Source organism: Takifugu flavidus, chromosome 1 (assembly GCF_003711565.1).
Source record: "Takifugu flavidus isolate HTHZ2018 chromosome 1, ASM371156v2, whole genome shotgun sequence".
Classification (NCBI taxonomy): domain Eukaryota; kingdom Metazoa; phylum Chordata; class Actinopteri; order Tetraodontiformes; family Tetraodontidae; genus Takifugu; species Takifugu flavidus.
This window is the reverse complement of record NC_079520.1, coordinates 16175846-16203585: the sequence shown is the minus strand read 5'-3', so window position 1 is coordinate 16203585 and position 27740 is coordinate 16175846. Positions and strand designations below refer to the sequence as shown.

The 27740-nt window shown below is 42.7% G+C and overlaps 4 protein-coding genes and 1 long non-coding RNA gene across 14 annotated transcripts; 2 read left to right on the top strand and 3 right to left on the bottom strand.

Annotated features, from left to right (window-relative positions):
• Positions 1-342: 342 nt before the first annotated feature.
• Positions 343-7593, bottom strand: kcnh6b (potassium voltage-gated channel, subfamily H (eag-related), member 6b). Of its 7 annotated transcripts, none has more exons than XM_057043962.1 (12): positions 6893-7593; positions 6495-6652; positions 5305-5730; positions 4779-5172; positions 4312-4511; positions 3969-4221; positions 3695-3888; positions 3176-3287; positions 2784-3077; positions 2514-2694; positions 2230-2434; positions 343-2146 (listed from the first exon to the last, which is right to left on the bottom strand). In XM_057043962.1, exons 2-12 carry the CDS (start codon positions 6636-6638, stop codon positions 1835-1837), a joined length of 2715 nt encoding a protein of 904 aa, XP_056899942.1. In that variant the 5' UTR covers positions 6639-6652; positions 6893-7593; the 3' UTR covers positions 343-1834. The 7 variants fall into 7 exon arrangements, with proteins under 7 accessions (XP_056899942.1, XP_056899950.1, XP_056899955.1 ...); XM_057043970.1 differs by having other exon boundaries at positions 6495-6647; XM_057043975.1 differs by having other exon boundaries at positions 6537-6647.
• Positions 7594-7812: 219 nt separating this feature from the next.
• LOC130531907 (translational activator of cytochrome c oxidase 1) lies at positions 7813-10389 on the bottom strand. The gene is made up of 5 exons (XM_057044098.1): positions 9960-10389; positions 9742-9848; positions 9504-9631; positions 9096-9258; positions 7813-8189 (listed from the first exon to the last, which is right to left on the bottom strand). The coding sequence occupies exons 1-5, from the start codon at positions 10210-10212 to the stop codon at positions 7980-7982; spliced, it is 861 nt and encodes a 286-aa protein (XP_056900078.1). The 5' UTR covers positions 10213-10389; the 3' UTR covers positions 7813-7979.
• Positions 10390-10452: 63 nt separating this feature from the next.
• Positions 10453-19047, top strand: pth3r (parathyroid hormone 3 receptor). 2 transcript variants are annotated; one of them, XM_057044025.1, is made up of 13 exons: positions 10453-13092; positions 15072-15177; positions 16092-16202; positions 16310-16434; positions 16514-16605; positions 16748-16898; positions 17011-17164; positions 17248-17308; positions 17384-17450; positions 17526-17620; positions 17707-17848; positions 18047-18088; positions 18184-19047. In XM_057044025.1, exons 1-13 carry the CDS (start codon positions 13030-13032, stop codon positions 18652-18654), a joined length of 1680 nt encoding a protein of 559 aa, XP_056900005.1. In that variant the 5' UTR covers positions 10453-13029; the 3' UTR covers positions 18655-19047. The 2 variants fall into 2 exon arrangements, with proteins under 2 accessions (XP_056900005.1, XP_056900008.1); XM_057044028.1 differs by lacking the exon at positions 17707-17848 and having other exon boundaries at positions 18184-18322.
• On the bottom strand, positions 17951-20656 carry LOC130531958 (uncharacterized). The gene is made up of 3 exons (XR_008952240.1): positions 20240-20656; positions 20071-20159; positions 17951-18517 (listed from the first exon to the last, which is right to left on the bottom strand). It is a non-coding gene; the product is annotated as an uncharacterized LOC130531958 (long non-coding RNA).
• Positions 20657-20830: 174 nt separating this feature from the next.
• Positions 20831-26059, top strand: LOC130531872 (RUN domain-containing protein 3A-like). 3 transcript variants are annotated; one of them, XM_057044059.1, is made up of 11 exons: positions 20831-21156; positions 22881-22996; positions 23066-23193; positions 23307-23392; positions 23513-23602; positions 23706-23786; positions 23859-24024; positions 24246-24403; positions 24479-24619; positions 24783-24883; positions 24983-26059. In XM_057044059.1, the coding sequence occupies exons 1-11, from the start codon at positions 21065-21067 to the stop codon at positions 25123-25125; spliced, it is 1302 nt and encodes a 433-aa protein (XP_056900039.1). In that variant the 5' UTR covers positions 20831-21064; the 3' UTR covers positions 25126-26059. The 3 variants fall into 3 exon arrangements, with proteins under 3 accessions (XP_056900039.1, XP_056900031.1, XP_056900045.1); XM_057044051.1 differs by having other exon boundaries at positions 20835-21131; XM_057044065.1 differs by having other exon boundaries at positions 20837-21131; positions 24506-24619.
• The last annotated feature ends 1681 nt before the right edge of the window (positions 26060-27740 follow it).

Below are 27740 nucleotides of genomic sequence, written 5' to 3'. Positions count from 1 at the left end.
TTTATTTCTCTAGTGCATTGGGGATGAAATTGTTGAGTCTCCGTGGAAGCTGCTCTTTATATATCTCTGTCCATGAGTATCAATCATAACCTGACATCAAATAGAAAGAGATTTGCATGCGTCACAGGTTATTTATGGAAATATTGGTTGATTGATGAACAGGCCAATGTGAGGAGCATACATCTGAAAACCAATCGTTTGCATCTTACCTTTGCTTCTAATTTAAGGCCAGTGCTGATCTGTTGAATTATAATAAAAGAAGTTGAAATAACACAAAGGGTTTAACTTGAAATTGTGCTCTGCATGCAGCCATGCTGGACCAGGAAGGACTAAAAAACATAATCACTGCCAATTATTGTTTATTGCCCACAGTAGGCCATGTCACACTCTTACATTTTTCTTATTAATCTTTCATCACATCCTGAGACTGCAGGTTAGTTTTATTGGAAATGTAAAAAAAACAAAAGAAAACATTATATTTAGATAAATATCAGATCTGATGACCTGTCAGGCAAAATAAATGAAGAAATTTGATCCACATACAGATTCTAGGAATATATACTAATATAATTACTTTCACCAAGGTGATATCTGTTAACTGTTAACTCGAAAAGTTAATGACTTTAATTACATTTTAATTACATTTTCTGAAAATATTGATAATGGAACAAGAAACAGATGATTAAAGTTTGGCAATATTCTGGATTCCACAGATTTTTTTTACCCTTGATTTTCCAAGGATCAAAGTCCAAGAGCAGGCATGTCCAAAGTCCGGCCCAGGGGCCAATCACGGCCCGCAACTTCAGTCTTACAATGTATTATTTATGGGCCGCTGGCACTAACAGAATAAATAAATCACTAAAATGTAATTCCTCCTTTCTTGTAGCTCTTGTAAAAGACAAGAGCAAAATTTACTTGTTTTAAACTTGAATGATAACAGACAACTTTACATTACATTTATCAAACTCATGGAAATTTAAGGTATTCCATACAGTTCAGTGTTCAATGTTATCTGACTCTCCAGATATGAATTAAAGGCAGAATTGTGTTTTTAGAGTTGTTCACGTCTGCCTGAGTGGCTTATATTTGGTTACACTGCCATTTTAAAAATAAAGAGAATTGTGACAATGAAAATTGTTTTATAATAGTGTACATTTGCATGTAACTTTTCTGGTTAAAAAAACATCAGAAGGATCTACTGGCCCCCGGGCATCTTCACGTTATCAAATCTGGCCCTCTTTGCAAAAGGTTTGGACACCCCTGTCCAAGAGGCTTTGTTCATATTCCGTAGCAGAAGCCGATTTGTAATACAAAAAAAGGGTATGTAACCTTGTAGTACTACAGTACTACTATGTATATATGTACATATGTATAGATGAATACCTATTTTTGAAGAGTTCTCTATCATTCCCTGCAGAGGTCTGTGTTCTTTGAATAGTTTTCTAGTTTACAAGTAACCAGCCAGATGTTGGTCATGGATGTTTCTGGTCTTTGAGCTCAAATAACCAAACCTTTATACTACAAGAGATGATTTCCCTAAATATGGAACATGTAATCAGGTTTCAAAAGTCTAGTGGGGCACCGATGTCCATGGGCAGCACATCCTTTACTCTATGGAGGAACAGCTCACGTGAGGTTAAATGCAGGAATGAAAACACTGCCAAAACAAAGGGCTTACAAAAGCTATACATCGTAAAAAACAAAACCAAAAGCAATGATAACTGTTGCCGTTGCATGTAATCATGTCAGTAGTATAAAATGGAACTCTTTCATTGTCCAACCTTCAGTCCACATTAATGTCCAAACATAACTGAATCCTGAACTTATCCAAATATCAGGTGTCAGCTTCTTCTGATGGTCTTCGGATGACAGGCAGCACCGGGTCAGAGAGGTGTTTCTGGATCTCAGCCGGTCCTGAGACGTCTAGGTTCTCCGGCAGTGAGTGGCAGTGGGGAATCCTGCGCCGCTTTGGCTTGTGGATGGAGGAGTTCACTGATGGCTGCGGCGGAAGCGACTCTGCATGGCTCTCAGTTTGAGGAGAGAGACTCAGGAATATGGTGTCAACTGAGGCTGCGGTAGCAAGGGTACCGTTGGAGATGGACTCCTCAGACTTCTTGGTGGACTTAACATCGGTGTGGGAAGAACTCTGAAGTAAGGAAATCACATTTTTCATTTTTCAGGACAGAAACCACCAGAGCAACATCTGGATCACTTAGTACTTTCCTGTACCTGTGTGGGAACCCGGCTGTCTATCTGTATGGTAGAAATGGGGTACATGCCGTGCAACACTGGTGTCCCAGTTCCGTACTGGCCAGATGATTCTGCAGGCAAGGTACCAGATGATACGGTGCTATAAGCGGGAGGCACCGGAGCAATCTGCCTCTGGAGGAGTTGAAGAATAACATTGATATCAGCAGTCATCCGGGTCTCCAGTCTGGGAAAGGAAGGGACAGTGGAGGACGTTATCATTGCAGGGATCTTTATTCTCACAGGTAAGGGCGGGAATTATTCACCTGTTGAGCTGGGAATGTAAAACCTTGAGTCGCGACTCCAGCTCACTGGACCGTTCCTCTGTGAACGGCGGTGGGTGGTGGGAGTTGCGGAAAGATGAAGATCGGCATGTGCGACTGGAAAACTGCTGGGTTTGTTGGTCCGGCCAATATCCATACATTCCAGGCATATTGAAAGATGACGCTGCAGGGGAAAATATGTGATTTCATATGGAAAATTAATAATAAAACTGGAAATCATGCACACAACCAACCATCGACCTCCGACTCTACCTTGCTGGCTGACGTCTAACATGACTTCCCTCCCAACTGAGGCACCACTTGGGGGTAGCAGCTTCACGACAGTGGGGCTGTAGTCCCGTTGGGCATCAGCTGGAGGGTAGAGCTCCACTTTGGTACTGTGGGGAAGGCTCTTGCTCAAGTCTTCACTAGACAGAGAACACAAAGAACCACAGCTGCAGCGGTCATCCCAGTGGGTACGAGGCGACGAGCGACGGTGGCGGAGGGACCGACGAGGGTACGAGTCCTCATGATCGATTCCATCTGTTCCCAGGTAAAAGCAGGTATCTATTTGTTAGGACAGAAAACCTGGCTGGATTGTGGGCTTTGTAGGCCTGGTTGATGGAGACTGTTTCACATCGTTGCAGAGGTGCGGCCCATCTCACCTGGCCTGATTCGGCAGTCAAGAGTGTGGCTTCTGCATCTTGGCTTGTGGTGGTAGTCACAGTCGTCCCCTGACTCATCAGTAGTTGTTATTATGTGTGGCACTTGATCGGCCTGGAATACAAGAGGTTTGTATAAAATGTAAGTAGATACAAAATCAATATTATTAAATTATCTGCTGGTGGACAGTAGACGAGAGGGAGATTCCTTCATGCACTGTGTTTTGGAGTTTGCCCTGAAATGTACCACACCCAGGTTTAGAGTCTCTAGATTTTTGTTCAAAGATAATTGAAATTAAGTCAGAACTAATTCACTGAATCTCCATTTATCCATGTCTTGATCCTAATCAGGGTCAATGGATGGTGTTAGAGTGTGTCCAAATCAAGATGCAGATAGACCCTGCTACACACACACATCATCCAGTCACACACTCACACTGAGGGGCAGTTCAGAGTCTCCAGTGAAACTAATGTGGACTAATATTCTAAATTTATTCATTTTGCAGTTTCATGCTAACATACATCTCTTAGGTTAAATGTTATCTCCAAGTTCCTCCAGAAGTGGTCTGCAAAAGTGGGGTAGATATCAAGGACCTCCAGTAGGTCGTCCCTCAGGATGCGGTGCAGGTCACAGTAGGTGGTGGTGTGGACATCTGAATTGCATTTCCCTGGCTCGTCATACAGGTTTATGGGCTCTCCAAAGATGTCGTTCTTTTCTGTGACAGCGGCGTCAAGGATGGATTTGGAGTTGAGATAAGAAAATGGCAACATAGTATTACCTACCTAATGGTATTACCTAATATAGCAACCACCACATCATCTCTGATGACCTGCACAGAACCGCGTGAGATAAAGAAGAGAGAATCCAGGATGTCTCCGTAATGGATGAGAATATCCCCTGGGGGAGCATGGACTGCCTTAAATCTGATACCCAGCGCACGCAGACAGGTTTGGCTGCCTCCGTGGAAAGCCTTGCAGTTCTGCAGCAGAGATCGGTTCAAATGCAAACAGATGTCTGCCTGCAAAGACTCTGGAAATCCTTTCAAGACCTAAATAAGGACCCAACAACAACAAAGAGTGAAACTCTGATGTCATACATGGGCATCCGCTCCAGACATAAATGATAAACCGTTGCTTACAGCATTCATGTCAATGCCATTTGTGTAGGACCAGGCATGCTGGAAGTACTCTTCCAGCCTCTGACGAAGGCTCCCTGGGATCTGGTGGAATCGGATGAACTCTTTGACTCGGAGCATCTGTGTGTGGTAGCGGGTGGTACCAGAGTACAATCTCTGGATAATGGCCGACACATTTCCAAATATGCTGGCATACATGAGAGCTAACAGGGATGATAGAATGAACACAGAGATTCAGCAATTTGAGGACAGACAGATATTTCAGTGGCTCCATTTGATGGTTCAGGGTTGAGATATTTAAGAGACGGTATGACTATTACAATTAGAATCATTGTCAGTTGAGCCAAAAATTACATATTAGCATTTTGGGGAATTTGGAAAATCCGTACCAAACATTCACAAATACGGTTCTATCACACAAACTCATACCAATAACTTCCATTCAGTCCTGAGTGATTTTTTGGACTCACAGCCAATGACCATGACGCAGATGGAGAAGATCTTCTCTGAGTTGGTGTTTGGAGAGACGTTACCAAATCCCACGCTTGTCAAACTGCTCAAGGTGAAGTAAAGGGCAGTGACGTACTTGTCTTTAACAGATGGGCCAGAGGTGGCGTCGCTGTCATTGTACGACTTGCCCAGTTGCTCGGCCAGGTTGTCCAGCCATCCGGTCTCTGTGTACGGCCTCTCCACAAAACCGATGGCGTACCAAATACAGGCAAGCCAGTGGGCAATGAGAACAAAGGTGCACATGAGCAAGAAGAGGACGGCAGCCCCGTATTCAGAATATCGGTCCAGTTTTCTTGCCACGCGCACCAGTCGCAGCAACCGGGCTGTTTTCAACAGGCTTGTTAGGGTCGCCATCTTATTATATTGACACAAAACAAGATGTAAGGGGGTCAATAAACTTAGGGTTTAAGAGAAATGTACATTTAAATACATGAGAATTTACCTCTGGTGACAGTAAAGAGGTAGGTGCAGTGGAGCGACTCTTACCTCATCGGAGCCAGATCTGAACATCAGGAGGTCAAAGGGTATCGCTGCCAAAAGATCAATGGGGAACCAGCCTTTTATATAGTGCTTGGCTATCCGGCTCTGCTGGGTGACGACTTCATCATTTTGGTCCACGTACGTGGTGCGGAGATTGATGACTATATCCACAATAAACAGCACGTCCACCATGAGGTCGGCCACGTTCAGAGGGTTACACGTGTAGCCACAACGTCTCTGACGCAAGTCCCTGTGTTCGTCTAAGAGGAAGGCAGCCGAGTACGGAGTGAAAACAGCTGTGTAGAGGACCAGGATGAGAATGATCCAGTCCCAAAATGCCTTGAAAGGGCTGTAGTGGAGCAAAATCCCCCACGTTGTCTCAGTAACCTGGAGTTTGTACTCGGGCAGGACATCAGACTCCAACGAAAGCACCTACCCATAAAGAACACATCAGTGTGCAAGCAGAGCTGAGCGTCACAATCACAAAACATCACCGCCGCAGCCCTCGAGATGTCTTCACTTCAAATCAGTATCTGTCTCCCTGAGCCTGCACACAGATCTAGCATTTAAGAGGGCTGATACCAGCTAGACCGAGGATGGATAGTGGTGCTGATATGGACAAACGGAATCAGTGTATTCTCCAGAGGCAGTGATGCAGAACGCAGAGCCTCGGGGCTCCAACAGTAGCGACAGCAGGTCCGGATTGAACTGTAGCTCACTGGGACTGCTCGTCATACCCAGAAAGAAAAGATACAGCCTCCTACTGATTTTTCCACTAGCAGGTTAATTAACAACAGTCACTCTTTCTGGGAGCCTCTTTGACAGTAACACCAGCTGGAGAATCCCATTCACATACACTTTTGTGAATAAATATAATTCTGTACTGTATTACTGAACATGTATGACTTTTACTAGTGATCTGGGTTTGAAAATCTCTAGCACAGAGAACATCTTTATACAGCCGCATGAACATCAAGTATAAAAATTGAAAACAAAAACAACTGTGTCAATATAACTCTAAGTACAGCTTAAAAGCTCCTGTTTTGTTCTGTCATGCTCAGAAAGTATGTGCATTTATAGTCAAACACACATGAGCTGTTTTTAAGGCCATCTTCATGAGATTTGAGATCTTTGGTGAGATTTCTGGCACTCAGATGGTGACAAACTGAGCCAGTATGAGCTTTTCCTGCCCGTACCTGTGTGACCTTCTCAGTGACGTTTTGAGAGCGGTCCTTCACCTTGGAGGGGCTGAGAAGCTCCATTCTAGGAGTTGGTGGTGAGCAACATTCAGGACCCCTGCTGGTTGGTGCTGCACCCCTCATAAGGTCCGAGTCTGCCATGAAGCTCCACTGGACTTCCAATGACATAAACATATATATTTACATCAGTCAATGGTGTGTTTGTTTTTATATAAAAGTCTGGTAACGCCACTCTGCAAGGAAACATCAGCATCAGCTTAAAATAAATAACTGACTCTGACCTGCAGCATTAGCTGGTGTTGCATTCTCAGTTGCAACATTTAACTAAAATCTTACACAAAAAGCTTTCTACATTCAACGGTCTAGAATATTGAAGCTTAAACAGCACAACCTACCTGAATTAAACCACAACCACAGACCCTTCCTGGTTTTGCTCACTTTGCAGCCATATTTCCAGCATCCATCTTGCTACCTTGCTATCAAAACCCTTCGCTCTCCTCATTCATGGTTCGTAACGAGGCAGTAGCAGTTAGCTCCTTCCAGTCAGTAGTCATTGGTGAACTCTCCACTCTGGACAGCAGTCTTTCCTGTACAACAGTCACCAACACTGGAAAACAAATCAATGCAATGCTATAGCTCAGAGGATGTGACAGAGAAATCAATGGTACATTGATTAATGAAGCAAATGGGCTCCGAGCCACTACTATAATGTCAAAGTACCATTTTAGCATCCTGGACTGTAGTTTAGTTTGGAGGCGTAGGTCTACTATAGCTCCTGCTGTAGGATGCATGAATCTGATGTGGAAAAAAATGTCTGCTGAAAGTCCAGAAACCACTCAATATGTTGCATGCATGCTGTTAATGTGGGGTCAAATTGATTGTATTGTTGGAGGTAGCGATGGGCTTATGACCCATAATGACATTGGCTCAGAATGCCCTTCAGCTATGACCTCTAGAATTCTATACATGCTATATTTTGTTTACGATGAAACATGTCATCAAGATTATTCAGTTGAAGAAAGTCTGATTCATTTCAGATTCATTTTTTAAGTGGGGAAATTTTCCTATTAAATCCTCATTTAAGATATTCTAATTTTTGTGGCATCACAGCTAACTTAATTCCTCTCATTCTTCATGAAACAAAAAAAGCTGGAGAGCTCCATCTTCTTGCTCCACCGGTGAACTTTTGTTAGCCTAAGAGCTGCTGTTTCCTGAGCACATAACAAGATAAACGCTTCTGCAAAACCATGGCAAGCTGCCGTGAGAGGTCAAATACGCCTCTGATGATCTGAGGGAGCTCAAACTGAAACGGTCACATGGTGCGGTCAGGTAACAGCAAGGACCACAGTTTTATTTTGAGACAAATAAAGATTTAATTTAAATGAGTCCAGTTTCTCACTGCCTATGACCACAGAGTCATTGTGAACAAATCCTTTGCAAGTCAAATATTCCACGTCTCCGTCACGTTTCCAGGCAGCGTCATCAGCTGTCAGCCTGGATGTTATCCCAAATGCGAACAACGTCTGGATAGTCACTCAGGGCGTCTATAAGCGTTGACGCGGCGATCAGGAGGTCCTCGTTCAGATTCACGACAACGCGCGGAACAAACTCCATCCCTGAAGACGTTATCTGCATGCCAGAGTTCTGCAGCGAGGTCCTCACCTTCCCCACGTCTGTCGTCTCACAAACAAACTGTAGAGCAAGAAATTCGGCAAATTAGTAGTTGAACAGCATTAAGGCGGCACTTTTCAAATGAAAGGTGTCCCAGGACATTTACCGGTACTTCTTAAAGGGACGGGTTTAGCAAAGAATTCAGTCCAATAAAAATCCTCAGAGAGTGGATGAGGGCCACAGTAAAAAGTGACTTCTGGCTTTTTCTCAGAATTCAAAGACAATTTTTTTTTGTTTAATTTGTACTTGCATAAATGTTGACATGAGTGTTCTGGTTTGATTTTAAACGGGTTTTTGCATATCACCTGCTCTCTCTGTGAGACAGATTCCAGATTCCCTCATCATGCAACACGTGATTTAAGCAGATCAACAGCATTAAATTAAATTTGTTACAAAAATACTCAACAGGACCAATCTGTGTGTTTAACATCCTTCACATCTGCAGCCATTTCTATGTTTTTACAACACCAAGCACCAAACCAGCATGTAGCTTCTCCACGACTCTTCTGCTTTTTCATTATTGAAAGCGGCTGTTCCCACTGGAAAACGCAAAAGTTCGGTCAAATCCGACATTTTCAGTCCACATAGGGCGAAGTTGGGTCCCTACACACACCTAGACTTCTGAGGCGAGTTCAAAGTCCGAATTTTGATTTTAACTCTTAATTATGGGAGGGAAACAATTAGAATTTTGACCAATGTTTTTTAAACAGTGGCCCTAATCCTCTTCTGTTAAACCCAAATAAAACCCACGCACAAAAACAAAACAGCAGGATATCAAGGAAGCATCACTTGATGTGGCCTTTCCCTGGAAATTAAACCAGTAGAGCAGTGCTTGTTTAACCGGGCCTGACTGATGCATCTTAACATCCAACCCTTCATGGATATTAGCGCCTCTGTAGATGGACCAGATTCTACTTCCTGTCTGACCTGCAGGAGGGGCTGTCCTTCCTCATCCTCGGTCTCCTTGATATCTTCTGCGCCTGCCTCAATGGCCAGCTCCAAAGCTCGCTCCGTGGCAATGTTCTGGCCCGGCACCACCACCATCCCTCTCTTGTTAAAGTTGTGGCGCGCTCCCTCGGACAGCGCCCCTCTATGGGAGAGAACAGAAGTACAACTGCTTGAGACCACATCTACTGTTGTTACATTTATGTACTATCCTGTAATCTGACAGGCTCATTTGCTGAATTTCATAAATAAAAGCCCAATATGTTGCATCAAATAGGCCAGTATTTTCTTAGACATGAATCTGTCTGACAAATAAAGACATTTAGGTAGTGATAGTGTGTGCGGCTGGACAGGGATGATACGTCTGTAGTGTGACCAGCATGTACTGACCCGTTTTTTATCAGCAGGCGTTTAATTTCCTGATGGCTCCGTGAGTTGCTGTCAGTCAATATCTCTATGAGCAGCAGACATCCACCAGGTCCCCGAGCCTCAAACACGTGCTGGGACAGGGGTTTGCTCTTTTCCACCAGGAGCAAAACACCAATAATAGAAATACAGACACAAGAAAGAGTCATAACTTATAGCAGTCGACCAAAAGACAATTTCACTACGACCATCGTCAACATACAGCGCTCTTGATCGCAGTTTCAATGGAGGCTTTGGGCATGTTTTTACTTCTGCACTGCTCCAGTATCTGGGCTAGGTTTAAATTCATATCTGGGTTGGCACCACCCTCTGCAGATGAAAGCAGAAATTAAATAAACCATATTATAAGGGCTCCCTCCCCCCCAAAAAACCAAGACAAAAAACGTGGAGTCCATCAGCATGCCACTACTTCCATCTCACCTTTCACAGCCAACTTGATCATCATAGTCAACTTCATGAACACCCTTGCTCGGGCGTCATCTTTAGGTCCCTTGATGTGTTTAACCTTTGACCACTTGTTGTGTCCGGCGCATAAAACGGGCCACAGCTGCAGAGCCCTCGCAGGAGGGGCGCTCCAGGGCGGGCTGCATACGTGAGACGCACGGAGACGCACGGAGAGAGAGCCACGGCGCAGGGTCCGGAGAGCAGTCAGGACAGCCGCCGGCCCGGCCATGCCCTTCAGACACACACACACACGCACACGCACACGCACGGAGCAAAACGTTGATTCAGGAGAAGACAGCGAATCTTCCACTTCGACTTTACGTAACAATTGATTTGGAAAAGACGCTAAACGAACACAGACAGCCCGAAGTCTGCAACCCTAAAGGTAAAGTCAGCGTGCAGCTGACGCTGGTTGGTGGGTAACACTTCCGGGTTAAGGTGACGTCAGAGCTCAGAATTTCAAAATAAGTTTCTCGACGTGGCTTGTTCGGCCCATGGGTTCTCTGGCAGGATCAGTTCTTCAAACCATTTTGTACATATATTATGTTGTATTTTTAATATCAGTTGTTTATAACAGAGCTTTTTTTTTGGGGGGGGGGTAAAAAATGAAATTGTGTACTAAAGTTAGATTGTTTCAACGCGATGACGAAACAGAATTGGAAACACATAATATACCTAATGAACTTATTTGCATTACGAACATATTTCAATGTGTTGCATATTGTATAAATGACAGATTGAATTTTATAATATAAAAAATAAAAATGTAAACATAAGCATAAGGAAACTACGGATGGTAACCAGAAAGCAGGGACAGGTTTTGTGGAGTGCGCCCTCTAGCGACTGTGGTGAGAAGGCGAATAATGGGGCTGGTGACGACCTCCGCCCTGAACACACACAAATGAGAAAATGAGCCTTGTACTGGGAGATTGTAAACAAATAATCCACATGTAACTTTATAGCTTGCTATATACATCTGTGTGACATTTTATTTGTTATTTCTGCAAGGACACGATGGTTTCACTAGCCTCTCACTGTCAGACAACAAAAGCTCCTCAGCACAGCCCTGACAGCCCATGCAGCTGGAAACAGTGATTACAAAACGTTTTTACATGTGTGGAAATGTAAAGTGCCATTATTTATTTTGTCTGATGACAGATGTGACAGGTGGTTTGAGGCTTGGCAGGTTCCACCTTCAGGACATCTGCATTATTCAAATCAGTCCTTCTCTTTAGTGCAGGTTGTCATCTGGAGCCTCTCAGGCATCGTTTAGCTGCTGCAGGCCATTCTCTCTTCACCAACTTTTGGACGTTTGTTGTGATTTCCTCTTCTACAAGCTCAAATGTGCAGAACGACTAACACCACGATGGGAATGAATACAGCTTTGACATGTGGAAAATCGCCCACCTGGTTTTTTACGCTTATCTTTTCTTTTGCTGTTGCATTTCCTGGATCTGTTGTCGTACTTCTGAGAAAGCTCAATAATCTAAGAAAAACACCCTTCACACCTTTTGATGTTTTCACTTTAAATATCATCATCATGGACAATATTTACCTGCTCTTGCTTCAGCCACAGCTGTACCTCCCCACAGACCTGGTGAACTGTACGTACGTTGCATATGTTAAGTTCTTGCAAGCATTTAATCTGTGTGGCAGACCTTTGTTGATTACCTGTGTGTGTGTAGAATGTTACATGGCTGTGTGTCATCCTGTCATGTATCGGGCCAGAAAAGGTTTAAGTTCCAGGCTCCTGATCACTGTTGCAATCTGGATTGTAACCATGATATTTGGATTTTATTTTTATTTTGTTATTTTAAGCACATCTGATTTAACCCCTGTGTTGATTATCATCATGACTCTGCCTGTTATTGTGTTCTGTGATGTCTCCATCTTGTCAGCCTTGAAGAAATCTGTTCCTACAGGAAGAAACATGGATCCCCAGAAGAGAAGGGCTCTGTTCCTCATCAGAAACAGCTGTGTTATTACTGTTGTTTCCTATCTTCCTCTAATCATTTCATGGTCAATACTGCAACTTGAACAATTCAAGGGTAAAAACATTGACACATGTATAATTTTTCTGCCGTCATTGTGCATCACTACGCTAGGAAATGCTGCGTCAGCCGCCCTGCATATGGGCAAAATTGAAAAATTGGACTGGCTAAAATCTTGTCTGAAATTCCTTTTATGAATGAATGGGTTTACTTATAAAATCAGCTTTAAGTGCTTTAAAAATAATGTCTTTATACATAAACTATGAGTTAAGCAAGCACAGGCTTTTATCACTTATATTGTTTAATCTTTGCGGTGTTTCTGAACTGGATTGTATTAAAATGAATGTATCTTTTTCCACATTATTATACTATTAAGAATGAGTGATTGATTCTTATTTTAACTTATAAGAAATACATGCTTAGTTCAAGTGATTATATATGTAACAAAGAATGTTTCTATCTGGTAGGAAAAATGTTCTCGTGTGGGAAGTCGAATAGAAATTTTGCTTTTTTTTCCTTGGGACCAAACCGTCAGTCACACTGCTTCTGTTCATGTTGATGGAAAGAATAATAATAATAGATGATTGGTGGCGTTCATGTCCAGATTTGTGATTTACAGCACTTGATGATGGTGTTAGACGAAATACAAAGAACACAAAGCGTTGACTGAGAGGAAAGTATGGTCAGTTAAGGCCAACACCCCCCCCCACCCCCCCCCCAACAGACAATACTCCAAAGACATTCGGAAGGAGGAGACTCCTCCCCTCTCCTTCGTTCTACCTTCCCATCCGAAGCCTTCTTACACTACCGACTGACCACAGGGCTACAGGTAGTTTTGCTGATGCCCAGCAAGTCCCTTGGAGATAACTGGACTAATTCTAAATCTCTGGAAAGGATGTCAAAGCTCAAGAAATCCGAAGGAAACTTTTTTTCTGACACAAACGATCACATAAGACACTGATGGATCTTTGACAGGCTGTACAGGCTGAACTCTAACATTCCTGAGAAGAAAACATCAGCCCTGATGTGAATGAACTAAGACTGAGGGTAACATCATGTCTGCATGGACGACTGCTTCTCTGTTTCTTTCCCAATGTGTAATTTTAGTCAGCGCATTGGTAAGTGTGTTTTATGTATCCTGACTATGTTGGTGACTGAACAATTGATTAATTTATAGTTTATGTTGCACATTAGTTATAATTTTAAATATATATCTATTGTTTATTGAATGCTCTGATGGATTTAGGTTTAAATAGTTTGAGTCACATTCACTTTTGGGGCGCGAAATTGTTTATTCCCACTCTTTAATTGTATAAAAGTGTTTTTTTCCATTCTGGATTGAAACATTTCACACAGTTCTATCAGATCTTACACCACTCTGCTTTCACACTGCTCCACCTCAGGTCAGACCAATTGCATGCATCTGTGACTCTTTGATCGATGGAGTTTTATACTGAGGTTTATCTCAGGCTTAGAAACATTCCAGACATTCATTGGTGAGAATGCATCTTTTTATACCCAAAGACAAGATGCGGGATCTTAATGTTTTATTCCCATTAAGAAACACCAGGCTGAAAAGCAGCAAAAATGTATTTTTGGCCCCACTTGATTTTACATGGAAAATATGATGATATTTTAAGTGACAACAGTGTCCAAAACAACAAAAACTGCATACCAGAACAACGGTTACACTGATACCAAAAATGGTCTCAAAATCCTCCATCACCTCTGACCTCTTTAACCTCACACTTCCAACCGCCTGGTTGAGATTTAGAGACAAGGAGTTGTCTGAACCCAAGTGTTTTGGTAACTCCAACAGAATATGAGCAGGAAAATCCCTCTGTGAAGCACCTAAACACAATGATTGAATGTAAAAGTCTCTGAAGTGGCTCTGTTGAGGCACGATCATCCAAATGAGTAAGTGGTGTGCATAAAAACACATACACACGTTAGCAAAACACAGTGTTAACATAAACTGGAGTGCATCCACAGTCCTCTAAAACAACAATACAACAGCTTAAGTGAATCACTGTTGACTGGGGCTATAGGTGTCCCATCAGAGTGCAACAATTTTGGAAAATCTGCTCCTCCAGTTCCGGTTTTGGGCTATTTTCCTCTCACTTTGGGCAAGAGTGTGAGCTAGGGTGCCTCCACCAAAGTAGAGGGTTGAAATATGTTAGTCACGAAGGAGCTTTTTTTAGCTCACAACGGGGCATCAATTCAATATATCTTTGTGCTAAAAGTTTTATTGGGATTTTTTAAAAAGAAAGCCATTGATGGATTTCCTTTACACTCAAATGAAAACAGATGATATCATTCAAGATTTACCAGAAAAGCAAGTGCTGAAAAACTTGCACGCTAATGTTGTGACACATCCTCTGCTGAATGACTGTAACAATTTTGCAAAGCCCCTTTTTGGCAATATCATTGTCCATGTCAGGATTTTACGTAGGGCTGAAATAAGTCAGTCAGGATGAGAATTCATGATATTGATGATATGATGAGAGATAACCAGAGTTGCAAACTAAAACAGCCGATTTTAAAATGGCCCTGGGAAGTCCATTTATATTTCGTTCATGTGTTTAATGAAGACAAAACCTAATTTAAGTAGCCAAAAACTGTATTCAAAGGACAATTTTGTGTCATACTCAAAATGGGAAGTTTGATTCTTGATTCTCTTTCTTCATTTGTAACAGTTCCTGTTCTCATCTGCCAGGCAAATAATCCTCATATTAATATCTAGCTGTTATCTAGCTGCTACTTATGCAGCCCTGTTGTGATTGGCGCCTGAGAACACAGAGTCTTGTGTAGACTACTCCTCAATAGCATGGCCAAGATACCATGGAACAAGGCTCCCATGTGGCCAGCGGCAGCTCCACAGCCAGTCAAAAGGAGCTGACAAAACATCATGACATACCACACCTTCACCCAACTATTTCACAACACCTGAAGGAAGCAGATCAGATCCAGGCAGCTGAGAGATGAAGTTGGAAGTAGACCTGTCAAAAATAAATTGATTTTTTGGGGATATAAAGTATATACAACATACTGTAGCCCGTGTTGCTGTGCAGCATATAACCTCTCCTTGTTAATACAGATTGATGCAGATGATGTCATCACTCGAGACGAGCAGATCTACGTCCTGATTGGTGCTCACGCCAAGTGCGAAAGAAAAATCAAGGCACAAATTGCACTTGTTAAAGGTGAGTGTGCTGCTGTGTGATCACTAAGGCTAGCAAGCAAAAAAAGAAAGAAAAAAAGCAGAATCGAGTAATAGAAAAGAACAAGTCTAAGGATTAAGCCTTGAAGAACGCAAACAGATCTATCAGCTCTCACAGATGTACCTCTTCAACAAGATCATTTAAAAGCAATAGTAAGGGACATCATCAAACCCAACATTGATATTAATTTAAGTCAATACATGATCATCAATGCCTGAAAATGAATGAATACCTGAAAGAGAATCATCAAAGAGCTACACTCTAAGACAGGGTGCATCAAGAGAATGCTCACCTAATAGGGACTAGGAAAAAAGTCCCTGGGAACAGCAGTCGATAAAACAAAAAGGCCAAAAATGTATTTGGTGAAATTGCATATAACATTTTAAGAACCGAGACAGAGAAGAAAAAAGCTTTGGTGTGTGAGCTGCAGGTCAGGGCCTGTTGATTTTGAGGGGAAAAGAAAGACGAGAGGTCGGCCGCTACATTGTGGATGATTCAATCAGGAAGCTTGTTTATTACAATGATTATTTACGTGAGATCAGACTGTCAGATTTTACACCCATTCAATATCCTGTGCAACACTATCTCTGTGATTCCAGGAATGAGTTCTGGTGCGGACAATTGTGGAGCATTTTTCATTCATTCATATGCTGCGTTCATGGGTTATTTTAAGAGATTCATAAAATAGAGCCTCATTTCTAACAAAGTGCAGGAAATTAGTATGAATAGCAAAACCTTTCCACTCTTCTGTGATGGTTCTATATTGTAGAAATTGTGTTTTCACTCAAACAAAACCTTTTATATACTCGTATATTAATCTGTCTTGCACAATGCACAATGATTTTTTTGGTTGCCTGTATTTGAGATAATTGTGTTTAGCTTTTTGCTTTGTAAAGCTGGCGACTGTATCCCTGAGTGGGACGGCATCATCTGCTGGCCCCAGAGCAGAGCGGGTCAGCTGGTTTCTGTGCTGTGTCCAGAGTACATCTATGACTTCAACCACAGAGGTATGATCATGAGCAGCAGCTCCCGCCAGGTGTTCTGAGTAACCTGTGGCACCTCCTCTCTAACACACACTGGTGTGTTAATGTCCTGACTGTGATCTAACCTCCAGGACGGGCCTACCGCCAGTGTGATGCCTCAGGTCACTGGGAGCAGGTACACAGTGTCAACCGTACCTGGGCGAACTACACCGAGTGCACCACCTACCTGAACTCCAACTACAAGAGCCAAGAAGTGGTACAGGCTCCTCTTTGCCCTTGTGATTTAATTTGACCCTGGAAACTCTAAAAAAACCTCTTTTGTTTTCCTTCACCAGGTTTTTAAGAGACTCCATCTGATGTACACCGTTGGCTATTCCGTTTCTCTGGCGTCACTGCTCGTGGCTGTCTTCATCCTCTGCTATTTCAAGTAAGAAATGGGAATTAGATGAACGGTATTGGGAAAAATTAATGGAAAAATGTGATTAATGATGCAGCAATAGATGCAACTTCTTATTGTAGCACCCTGACATCTCCGTCCTCATTCTTTTTCTAACACGTGCAAAAAAAAGGCGGCTCCACTGCACCCGTAATTACATCCACATTCACCTCTTCACCTCCTTCATCTGTCGGGCGGTCAGCATTTTTGTCAAGGACGCCGTCCTCTATACCGTCTCTGGCTACAGTAGCGCTTCAGACTCCACAGCCATGACGTCCCACATGGTAAACTGCGCGTTTTATATCATGGAGGTGTCAAAGTTTTGCTCTTGCTGAGACTTAAAATAGCGTGACTCTCATCCGTGCAGCAGCCTTTACATGTCATTTATTTCCCCAGGCCGGCTGTAAAGTTGCCGTTACATTTTTTCTTTATTTCCTGGCGACCAACCATTTCTGGATCCTGGTGGAGGGCTTGTACCTACACAGTCTCATCTTCATGGCCTTCCTGTCGGATAAGAACTACCTGTGGGCCCTCATCATCATTGGCTGGGGTACCCGCATCACCTCACACATACTTATTGTGCTAACTAATAAATTCTCACAATAGTTTTTTGTAACTTTTTAATGACATTAGGGGTTCCAGCCGTGTTTGTGTCTATTTGGGTCAGTGCACGAGCGTCGCTGGCAGACACGCAGTGAGTCATTTGCACTGGGGTCTAATATTTGCATGATACATTTTCCATATTTGGTCATTAAACTCCTTATTTCAGCTGCTGGGACATTAGTGCTGGAAACCTGAAGTGGATCTATCAAGTCCCCATTCTGGCAGCCATTGTTGTAAGGAATTGTTAATGAAACTGACTGCTGAGGGAAACCTGACAGTAAAATTAACCCATCCTTCTGACCCTGCAGGTAAATTTCCTCCTTTTTATCAACATAGTCCGTGTTCTGGCCTCCAAACTGTGGGAAACAAATACAGGGAAACTGGACCCCCGGCAGCAATACAGGTAATGAAAGGAAATGCTGCTAAAGAAGATACCATCCTGTGAGTGCCATTAATCACCACAGGATTGCCTGTACTCCTAATCTGCAGGAAGCTGCTCAAGTCCACTTTAGTCCTCATGCCCTTGTTTGGAGTTCACTACATGGTGTTTATGGCCCTCCCCTACACTGAGGTGACTGGGCTGCTGTGGCAGGTCCAGATGCATTATGAGATGTTCTTTAATTCCTCCCAGGTCAGAAGGCACTGTTACCACAGCTAATGATGAGAGCTAATTTATTACAATGATGCTGTTAAAAACCAATATAGGTAAAAACAAAAACAAAGGACAAACAAATCAGTCTGAATTTGAATTTATATGATTGGAATTAACTATATAACAACATGTTTCTATTGTTGTGATGTACTTCAGAATGACAGTTTTATGTTTCAGGGCTTTTTTGTTGCATTCATCTACTGTTTCTGCAATGGAGAGGTAATGATGACAGTTTGAGTTTAAAGAATGACACTTGATAAAGGTTAAACAGATGTTAAACATCTGCCTTCTCTTGCATCATTTTCTACTCTCAGGTGCAGACAGAGGTGAAGAAGGCCTGGTTAAGACGCAGTCTCACGCAGGACATCAAGCAGAAATCCCGGATGACCAGCAGTGCTGGAGGAGGCAGCTGTTACTACGGCGGCATGATGTCACACACCACCATGCACAGCGTCAGCTTATCAGTAGTAACTCCCAGATCCCTCTCTGTAGGAGGAGTGGTGGGCTCAGGTGGGTCTACAGGTGGAGGATCCGGTCTGAGGCCACCGCGCCACAACTCTCTGTACCCACAGAGCAGCCTGTCCACATATGTAGCTGCAGACCTTGAGACTCCCCAGACACAACAGGAGCTGACTCTGCAGAGGGAGTCTGAAAGTTTTAAAAGGCATGTTAGGGCCAGCAAGGGAGCTCCTCACTCCAGAAGCCCAGAAGCATCTCCTGTCCAAAGCCTCAGAGAAGAGTCAGGCAACATTTTATCTCTGAAAGAGCTGGAGACAGTTCTATAACCATTTTAAATGGCAATTTGCCACTTTAAATACTGAGGCCGACATGGGAAGAGTATGAGATTTAGGAGATTGGCCTGGATTGTAAATCTAGTTGTTAGTTACCCAATTGGGGTTCACAAACATGTATGTTTTGATCATGTTGTTGTGATCATACTTGTGCTTATTGTGCATGGAATCCTCTAAAGTTACATGTAGGTTTCTGGTAAATGATTTGTGTATTTTGTTGAATTCCTAGAATTATTCAGATCACAGGGTTTTGTATGTTGAAAGGTTCAACTGGTGCAAGGAGAAATGATTAAAAGTCAGGATGCAGCATCTCATCCTCAGATGGCTTCTCCAGGCCAGTCTGGCTGACCTTACCTCAACCTGCACTTTAGCAACCTCCCTGTCATATTACCCATCCCTTCCAAATGGATCATTGAGGCAGGGATACTGTGGTGGTATTGACCCAAATAAATGTTGTTTCTAAAAGCCAGAACATCCAGACAGCATGTCTAGACAGGTCACATCTCCTTTTACCTCTGCTGCTGTCAGTTTTGTCTACACTGTCCTATTTATCAGTTTGACAGAACCCTGGGGGCTGAAGCTCTCCAGGTCACCTCATCACAGGCCAAAGCCCAGTTCCTTGTCCATGTGACCTCCTCCCTGAATGCTCTCACAACACCTTCCAGAATTTCACACACTCCTCTCATGGCTTAACTTGCAGCAACAGGCCTCTGAGCTGTCTGCAGATGTTGAGCACCAGTGACAAACTTGCAGCACAAGTCATTGATTTTAAGAAGTATTGTGAAATTCTGCTCTATTTAGAGCGATCTTATTTTTGTAGGTATCCTCCAGAAAACCATGAATGGTCCGTGTTGAATTGTCTAATGCGTCAAAGCTCATACTTGTTTGGAGAACATTACTAAGCGTTTTAATACTGTAAAGTGAAATAAAATAAATTCAGCCAAATCTAAGTTCTTTGTTGCAGGCGGAGGGGTAATAATGCCACACGTTTACCAATACGGTTGTTGCACATGTAGTTAAATCTCTACTATATCTAAAACTTACATTTGTCTTTAAAAAGTATATAAAATCTCATGGGATGGAAAAGTTGGGGGATTCGGTTGCAGACTTTTATAAAATGTTGCCCTCACAACCCTTGGCTTATGGAGTTTAAAGGACCAGGGAACAAAAAGGTCACACCGATGCAACACAACAGACTACAGAAGGGTATTGAAATATCCAAGAAGACACATCAACAGTGTTTATGACCTGTGTTAGACCACCAACATCATGTAAAGGCTTTGGAGGACGGATTATTACAAGTCTGATGCATTTGAGTTTGTGTTGAACTGCGTGTGGCAGATCGACCAAAACCAAATAATGCCCACGACGCCACCTTAGGACTTTCACATGCTTAAAATGAACACTCACATGCTTCAGCGCCAACAAAAAAGGAACGTCCACACCAGAGAGGGAAGACTATGCCAAGAGGCAAGGCAGGACACCCAACTCCAGACAAACTTTAAAAAGAAACAAAGCCAATTTGTTAATTACACAAACAGTAGCAAACTAATAACACCAAAATTATGGCATGTTTTACCATTGTGTGCATGTGTGAGGGGGGTTCGCTCACTTTGTTGTAGCCTACACACATCAATTTACTGCAGCTGCTCAGGAGGCAACACACACCACACCGAAGTGGAGCGATCACTACCACACAGGGACAGCGCAGCTTTGCCAGAGGAGAAAGAGGGTATCTCACAAATGCTGAAGCCTATAAACAGGCCCTCATCAGGAGCCACAAACCAGCTCCACCAGGTGTCATCAGGGGCGTGCCACACACCTGCCGGGAACACCATGGCAACCAAAAAAAAACAACCCAAAAACTGGGGACGCAAGAGAGATATACAACAGCCACGCACGTAGCCATTTACCATCCGGTTACACAAGGAAGACACTGAATAGAACTCTGTCTCCTGTTGTATGAATGAAAACATTACTAATCGACGGTGAAATGACGCTTGTTAAAGCCTAAACCCTGTTTAAGATATTGTTCTTAAATAAGAAATAAAATGAAACGATTTTATCTTCTGATGATGCTCCGTTTGCGCCACTCGTGACGTCACGATGAGACAAAAAGTAGGCGGAGAGAGAGAGCGAGAGAGAGAGAGAGAGAGAGAGAGAACAGTCGTTTGGACTATTTGTCCTGCAGTGTGTTTAATGTGTCCCTTCTTCCGTCACATCCAAACGTTAAACAAACTGCTTCCGGCTCTGACGTCTCCGTGCTGGAACCCGTCCTCTGACGCATCATCCAGGAGCGCATGAAGAGGGCCGGTGTCCGACAGGGAGGGGTCCTTTGATTGCAGAGGGGCTGCCTCCTCCTGGATGGTGTCCGGCTGTGTGCAGGCAGCGATGGCCATGGGAGATGTCTCGAAAAAAGCGTCGGCTCGGAACGTGGCAGTGGAGCGAAAGAATCTCATCACCGTCTGCAGGTCGGTTCTCTGGAAAAGGAGACTTGTGCGTAAACGTTCTGTTTTCGTCTCACAACCGCGTCCGTATTTTGACACCCATCATTACGTCATCACGAACGCGCAAGCCTGTGTCATTGTGTATCCATTAATAACCTTTAGAAAATTTCCCACCAGCATGTTAATAGATAGGCTCTCCTTTACGAGTTTGACAGTCTCATTTATGTATTTATTTCCCCCTGCTGATGGAGTGGTTGCTATGACGACAACCTTCCAGGGGCAAGGACTAGCTGTTACCTCAGGGACTTTGGGCAGGGAGGGAGTAGGCAATAAAATTTGTACATTCAGTCCTCACTGGATCACTTAAATGTCTTTCCCAGAGTGTTAAAACACTGACTCTGGATATTTCAGCACCTTATTGCTTGTTTTAGTTTGACTTTAGTTGACTCACAGCTCTCGCCTGTGTTGCCTTTCATCAGTCAAAAGACTGTCAGCAACTATTACAACCAAAGGCTAATTTAAAAGTATCATGAGGAGACGCCTCAGATGAAAATAATGGGCTAAAAGGGCACTGGACTATCAGCCCCTGACACGCCTATCTGCCCATAATACAGGCAAAACACAAGAAATCCTGCTGGTTTAGCATAGCCAGCCAGTGATGGCCCAGTATCTGGTCACAGTCAGAGTGGCTGAATGGGACATTGTTGCCTTTGGAACAATGGAGTGAAATCTCCATGTGTCAGGATAAGAACTGTGTTTCTGGAGGTGCTGAATATCAGAACACTGCATATCCCGGTCACTGCCTCGTGGTTGTTGTCTGATCATCAGAGTCAGATGGTGTGTTTGAATACTGTTCGTTAGGCCCTTAACAGCTGTGTGTCGCTAGACAAAAATATAATAAACACTTTTCCTCCAGCAACTAGACTGTTTTAGTTAGTCTCCTGAAAATATGATTGGAAACCTGAATGTACACAGAAAATGATTTTAAAGGGTGACACCAGGGCACCCCTGACTGACATTAAACATTTAATTGTGCAAGGATTTATGTTAACTGATGTTATATTTATATTAGCCACTACTCTTTCAGAAATGGGGGTGCTGATTTAAGATTTTTAAGGTAAATGCTTTAAGCATTAGTGAGTGATATGGATGAAATTAGTCAGCATCTTTTTGTGTGGCACCAGGACAGATAGCTGATAGCTGATTTTTGCCCTCCAGCATTGTATGCAGGTGATGTAATGTTATTGTGTTTTTAACACCATACAGTAAACTTTTTAGAATTCAATTTAAGGTCTCAGTGACGTCTCTCAGACTAGCAGTTACAGTAAGTACTGATGAGTCTTACATCCATTAGACGAGATGAGTTTTCATACTCGATCACATGTTCGATTACATCAGACTGGAGTCATAAGCTGAGACTGAAGCTCAATTCACTGAACAAAAATATGAATTCTTTTCTGAGGTGGCTGGATTATCCCAGCGAAGGAGAAGACTAGCAGAGATTCAGACAGATTTGTGAACAATATTTGAGAGAAATGGGCCTTTTGTGTACATAGAAAAAGTCTTGGAGCTTTGAGCTAAGCTTATTAAAAATGGGAGAAAAAGCAAAAGTGTTGCGTTTATGTTTGTGTTCTGTGCTGGAAATGAGAGCATTCTGAAAGCATTTAATTTCCTCACAGTCATCCATTGACTGGTTTTTGTCTTTGATGGCAGCTTTTAAAACTCCAACAATGCTTTTAAATGACATCCTCCTCCCCTTTCTTCTGGATCTAGATTTTCTGTGAAGACACTTTTGGAGAAATACACGGCCGAGCCCATAGACGATTCCTCTGACGAGTTCATCAATTTTGCAGCCATCCTGGAACACATCCTCAGCCACCGTTTTAAAGGTCACGAGACAGAATGAGACATTAGTGAGACTATCACCTCCACCCGTCTAAATGCCTTTCTCTTTATAGGCTCTGGCAGCTGGTTTGATGGACAGAGGAGTTTCTGGGACTACATACGAGTGGCCTGTCCTAAAGTCCCCAACAGCTGCATCAGCAGCATCGAGTGCATGGAAAACATCAGCACATCACGAGCCAAGGCGAGTCCTGCGTATGGCCATGACAGAAAACCTGTTTCTGTTATGTCGGAACACAGAAGACTTCAGTTTGTGAGCAGAAACCGCTGAAAGTTGTTTGTTGTTGTTTTTGTTAGGGGCGAGCCTGGATAAGAGTAGCGCTGATGGAGAAAAGGCTCTCAGAGTATATCGCCACTGCTCTGAGAGACAGCAGAACCACCAGGTAGAAGCCCCTCCCCCAAACACGGTGCCGATTCCCGTAATGATGTTTGACTAACCATTTCTGATTTTTAATTAAAAAAAAAAATTAATCCCAAATAAATCACCCGCCTTTGTTCTTTAGGAGGTTCTATGTGGAAGGAGCCATTCTGTTGAGAGAGGAAGCCACAGTCCTGACAGGAATGCTTATAGGTCTTGGTGCCATCGATTTCAGGTGAAGAAGACCTTTGTGTCACGACCTCACACAGTCTGCTTCATTTTTAAGGTTCATTTATGAGATTTAAGGTTTTTGTGATTGTCCCCCCCCATTCCTGTAGTTTCTGTCTAAAAGGGGAACAACTGGATGGAAAATCCTCTGCTGTGATTGATTACACACCATACTTGAAGTTCACCCAAAGGTAACGTTTTATTTCATAGTTCACAGCTGCGCGGCCGATCGTTTCTCAGTCTGAAGCACCCTCTGGTTGTAGCTATGATTATCTGAGCGATGACGACGATCGACGAAGCATTGACAGCAGCACGAGTGATGACAGCATCCCAGAACATCCCTACGTGCCCCTGGTCACCGACGAGGAGAGTTGGAGCACCAAGTGTCGCAAGATGGAGCAGAGGTTTAAGATCGTCAATGCTCAGAAGGTATAAAACTGATTTGGATTGAATGTCCAACAAATGCTTTTTTTTTTAACAAAAAAAATTGTTTTGATTGTTTTATTACCATGAATCCTTTATTTCTTTACCCCTCTATATAAAGTCAACTAAAGGTTCACATGCTAGGCTGAGGGTAGCGACCGAGGCACTAAATTTTGAGCGCTAAAGTGCGATTTAAAGGCTGAAATTGTGCTGACGTGTATTTTCAGGGTTACCTGGAGGAGCTTGTCCGCTTACGCGAGTCCCAGCTGAAGAACGCTGAATTAGAGAACAAGAAACTGAAGGCTCGTCTGGAGGAACTTCAGAGTCGTAACCTGCACGAGAAAAAGGAGCTGGAGGCTGTTGTCCTGGAGCTTCAAGAGCAGCTGTGAGTGATGCGCCCGGACAAAACCCCAGATTTCATCCAGTAAGTCAGCTCACGTGACCTGCGTTTGATTGACAGGAGTACATTTTGTGTGACGTGTGACAGGACAAGCTTGATTCCGTGTGATCCCAACCACCTGAGCAAAAACCTCTCTATCCCTTTGATCAACCAGTGGCCAACGCTGGAACCATACAACAACGAGGTCAAGCTGTTCCGAAGGTCAAGCCTGTCACTTTTCATTTCTTGCCAGAAACTGACAAAGAAAACAGACCTGCTCATCCATGTGGTTGACCAGTGCTTTGTGATTTCATTGCATATTTGAAAACTTTCACTTTGTCCACCCAATCAAAAGTGTGATACCGAAATAACTATGACATTACAGGCGGAGTTTCCCCAGCACAGAGCTGCTGTCAGTGGAAATAAGTTTGGATTCAGATTCTCAGAGGATTGAGGGAACACAGAACGGGGGTGCATGGTGCACAGGTAACTATAGTTATCATTGCTCCCATCTACAAGTCTATTAATTAGTATGAATAAAGATACCTGTAGTTTTAAATTGAACCTTCTCTTTTACCCCTCCAGAAAAGGACTACACACCCTCCATGATGGGTTTGTGTGGCTCCTTGGCTTCAATCCCCAGCTGCAAATCGCTGGCGAGCCTCAAGTCCAGTGAGTGCCTGGTTAATATCAGCACAGAGAGCAGTCCTGCGCTGTCTCCCAGCTAGGGGGCGCCAAAGAAACTTTACCGACAACTAAAGACAATATGTAAACGACTGTTTTTGGCAGGAGGAAATATGCTCTCTTCTGTGGTTCCTGCTAAAGTTCCTTTACGTTTATGCGCTGAGCATTGTGAGATTAGAACCGTACATTGAAAGATTACAGGACTGTTTAACAAAGATGCAGGAAGAGCTGCTGTACTGCCTCAGAACTGACAACCTTTCAAATGCCATCAGACACTTCCATTTGAACTCCTCATCACTAATTACTTGATTCCAGTCACATACAGGTCTGTGTTTGTACTCTCACATTAACCCAAACTCACTGCAAGATCGTCCTGCATTAATACTCGTCCCATTCTTGGTCCCATCAGCCAGACCGCTCATCCTATTGTCTCGTAATATCAGCAGGTTATGATGGTTTATTGTAGACTTTAAAAGAACAGATGTAGTGATTCACAATACCCTATTTTATGAATTATAAGACAGAGATACATATATGCTAATGCACTGTGTAAAAGTGGCTAGGTCATTTTTATGCTAAAATGGTTTTTAAAATGACTAGATGGATGTTAGAGAGAACCGCAGTTTAGGCCTTTTCTGACTATACATTAAGTTAGACACAGTGTTTAGGGAAAATCACGCAGGTTGATAGACCTGCATGATCAGGCATTGTGACTATGCAGAATGAATGTTTTTCTTGTCTTTGTCTACAAATAAAACTCAGTGAAGTAGAATGAGCTGAAAGATTTACTGGATGTGTGTAATTGTGTTCACAATATTTGCCATATTTGCTTTCTCTTTCTATTTTTTAACAAGTGCATTTATTATTTATCACATACAGTACTAATATTGTCCAGTGTGGATGTTGCATTGCAGTGTTGTTGAGAGACTGGATATGATGTGGTTTCAAATTGCAATAAATCAGTTTTGAAACCTTGAATGCTGGACACGATTTGTTACCAATGTTATGATTGAAGTATCTGATGAGAAAGTAAATTCATTCACTGATATTGCAGAAAAAAGTGTTATATCACTCCTGACTAATGAAAAGCATATGAGCAAGAGCCAATGATGAGCTCATTACTGAGTCTGTCGATACAATGAAGTCAAAGAGTTTGCAGATGATTTACAAAAAGTCAGATAAAACTCAGAAAAAATAAATAAAACAAATTGTGGGATTCATGCACATGGGTGCAAGTCGTTTACAGATCAGTGAACAGGGCGCCTTCAATGTGATGACTTAAGAACTGGTTTTAAAACACTGTCTGGATCCAGCCATGGAAGGAGAACATGAAACCACCAAAAATACCAATTACAATTTCCAGAATCTTCTCCTCTTTGTGAATAATCCTTTCTAAGCCCTGTATTATTTTCCAGTTATTTTTAAACGTCTTTATGAAATTTTCACCTTGTCCTCTTTTAAAGTCCCGATATAGCCTGTAGGGGGCGCTGCAGTACATCAGCTGCCATAACCTTTGTGGTCATCCATGAGCTCTCGAGGCTGAATCCTAATTTATGTTCTAACATTAAAAAAAATAAATTTCATTTAAAATAGTATCGGATTTAAAACAATCATGTTACATTTAATTAAAATAATTATACTTATGAGGAGTGTTGCATTAAATCGTGGATCTAAACATGTTAACTTTAATGACCTGTACACTTTTGCTAAGATGACATTTTGATATTAATTTTTAAAATGTTATACCGTTGATGTTGTTAAAAGGAACACCTCTAGCCTTTAAAGATTAATGCTGGCAAATTTATGCTCTCATCTTCACCATTTTAGGAACTTTTGGCCCATCACAAATGGGAATGTATTGAATAAACATCCAGGCACAACCATTTTTTTCCCCTAATGAAACAATTCCAACTGTAGTACTTGGAAACCCAACACTTTCCCCTTCTGTCCCGAGGTCACCTTTTGTTTTCATGTCCCCCCTTTGTAACTTGGCAAAATGTGACATCGACTCTCCTCAAATGGGTCTGAAATATCTTATGTGAGGTCAGAGGTTAGGATCATTCATTCATTAACACAAACAAATAACAATGGACAGCTGGGGGTTCTTTGGTAAAGGATGGAAATGCAATTTGTAGTAGTCACATTCCAGATGGACATATTGTCCAATTAAGTGCTTGGTGGTAAAATTAATGGTTACTCCAGAAAGATAAGTTCAGTTATCTTCACTTTTCTTTGTCTGTTCTGGGACATCAGTTGTGTGACATTAGTTGATGGGTGGAGTTGCACAGAGAAGATGAGCCAGCTGCTGGTTGCATGTTCGGCACTTTGTCCCTACTAAGATAACCCCACAATCTCCCCCAAACTGGTGTTCCAGGCGCATTGACGTGTTGTGTAAGCATGCGTGAAGCCCTGTGTACATTAGTGTAGATTTGGGGCCAGGATGGTTCGAGAGAGAAGACATCAGCGAACCAATCTAGGATCTGATCCTTTGTGTTATCTAGCCCCCCCCCAACTCTGGTCCCACCATTGGCACTCCCTTCTCCACAGAGTCAAGGCATTTATCTCCCTCACACACACACACACACACACACACACACACCACACACACACACAACACACACACACACACACACACACACAAGCAAGCATGCACAGACAC

Bases quoted from the DNA above. Each gene is read 5' to 3' on its own strand.
- LOC130531872 (XM_057044051.1), top strand. From the start codon at position 21,025: ATGGTGTCCGGCTGTGTGCAGGCAGCGATGGCCATGGGAGATGTCTCG. The intron at 22,997-23,065 runs GTCACGAGACAG...TTCTCTTTATAG, and splicing joins CCTCAGCCACCGTTTTAAAG to GCTCTGGCAGCTGGTTTGAT. The intron at 24,884-24,982 runs GTAACTATAGTT...TTACCCCTCCAG, and splicing joins CGGGGGTGCATGGTGCACAG to AAAAGGACTACACACCCTCC.
- LOC130531907 (XM_057044098.1), bottom strand. From the start codon at position 10,212: ATGGCCGGGCCGGCGGCTGTCCTGACTGCTCTCCGGACCCTGCGCCGT. The intron at 9,632-9,741 runs GTATGTTGACGA...CTGGTGGAAAAG, and splicing joins AAACTGCGATCAAGAGCGCT to AGCAAACCCCTGTCCCAGCA. The intron at 8,190-9,095 runs GTCAGACAGGAA...CTTGCTCTACAG, and splicing joins AAGGACAGCCCCTCCTGCAG to TTTGTTTGTGAGACGACAGA.
- pth3r (XM_057044025.1), top strand. From the start codon at position 13,030: ATGTCTGCATGGACGACTGCTTCTCTGTTTCTTTCCCAATGTGTAATT. The intron at 16,435-16,513 runs GTACAGGCTCCT...TTCCTTCACCAG, and splicing joins ACTACAAGAGCCAAGAAGTG to GTTTTTAAGAGACTCCATCT. The intron at 17,451-17,525 runs GTAAGGAATTGT...CTGACCCTGCAG, and splicing joins CCATTCTGGCAGCCATTGTT to GTAAATTTCCTCCTTTTTAT.
- kcnh6b (XM_057043945.1), bottom strand. From the start codon at position 6,671: ATGTTTATGTCATTGGAAGTCCAGTGGAGCTTCATGGCAGACTCGGAC. The intron at 4,222-4,311 runs GTAAGCAACGGT...GTCCTTATTTAG, and splicing joins ATGGCATTGACATGAATGCT to GTCTTGAAAGGATTTCCAGA. The intron at 2,695-2,783 runs GTAGAGTCGGAG...TTTCCCCTGCAG, and splicing joins GTTAGACGTCAGCCAGCAAG to CGTCATCTTTCAATATGCCT.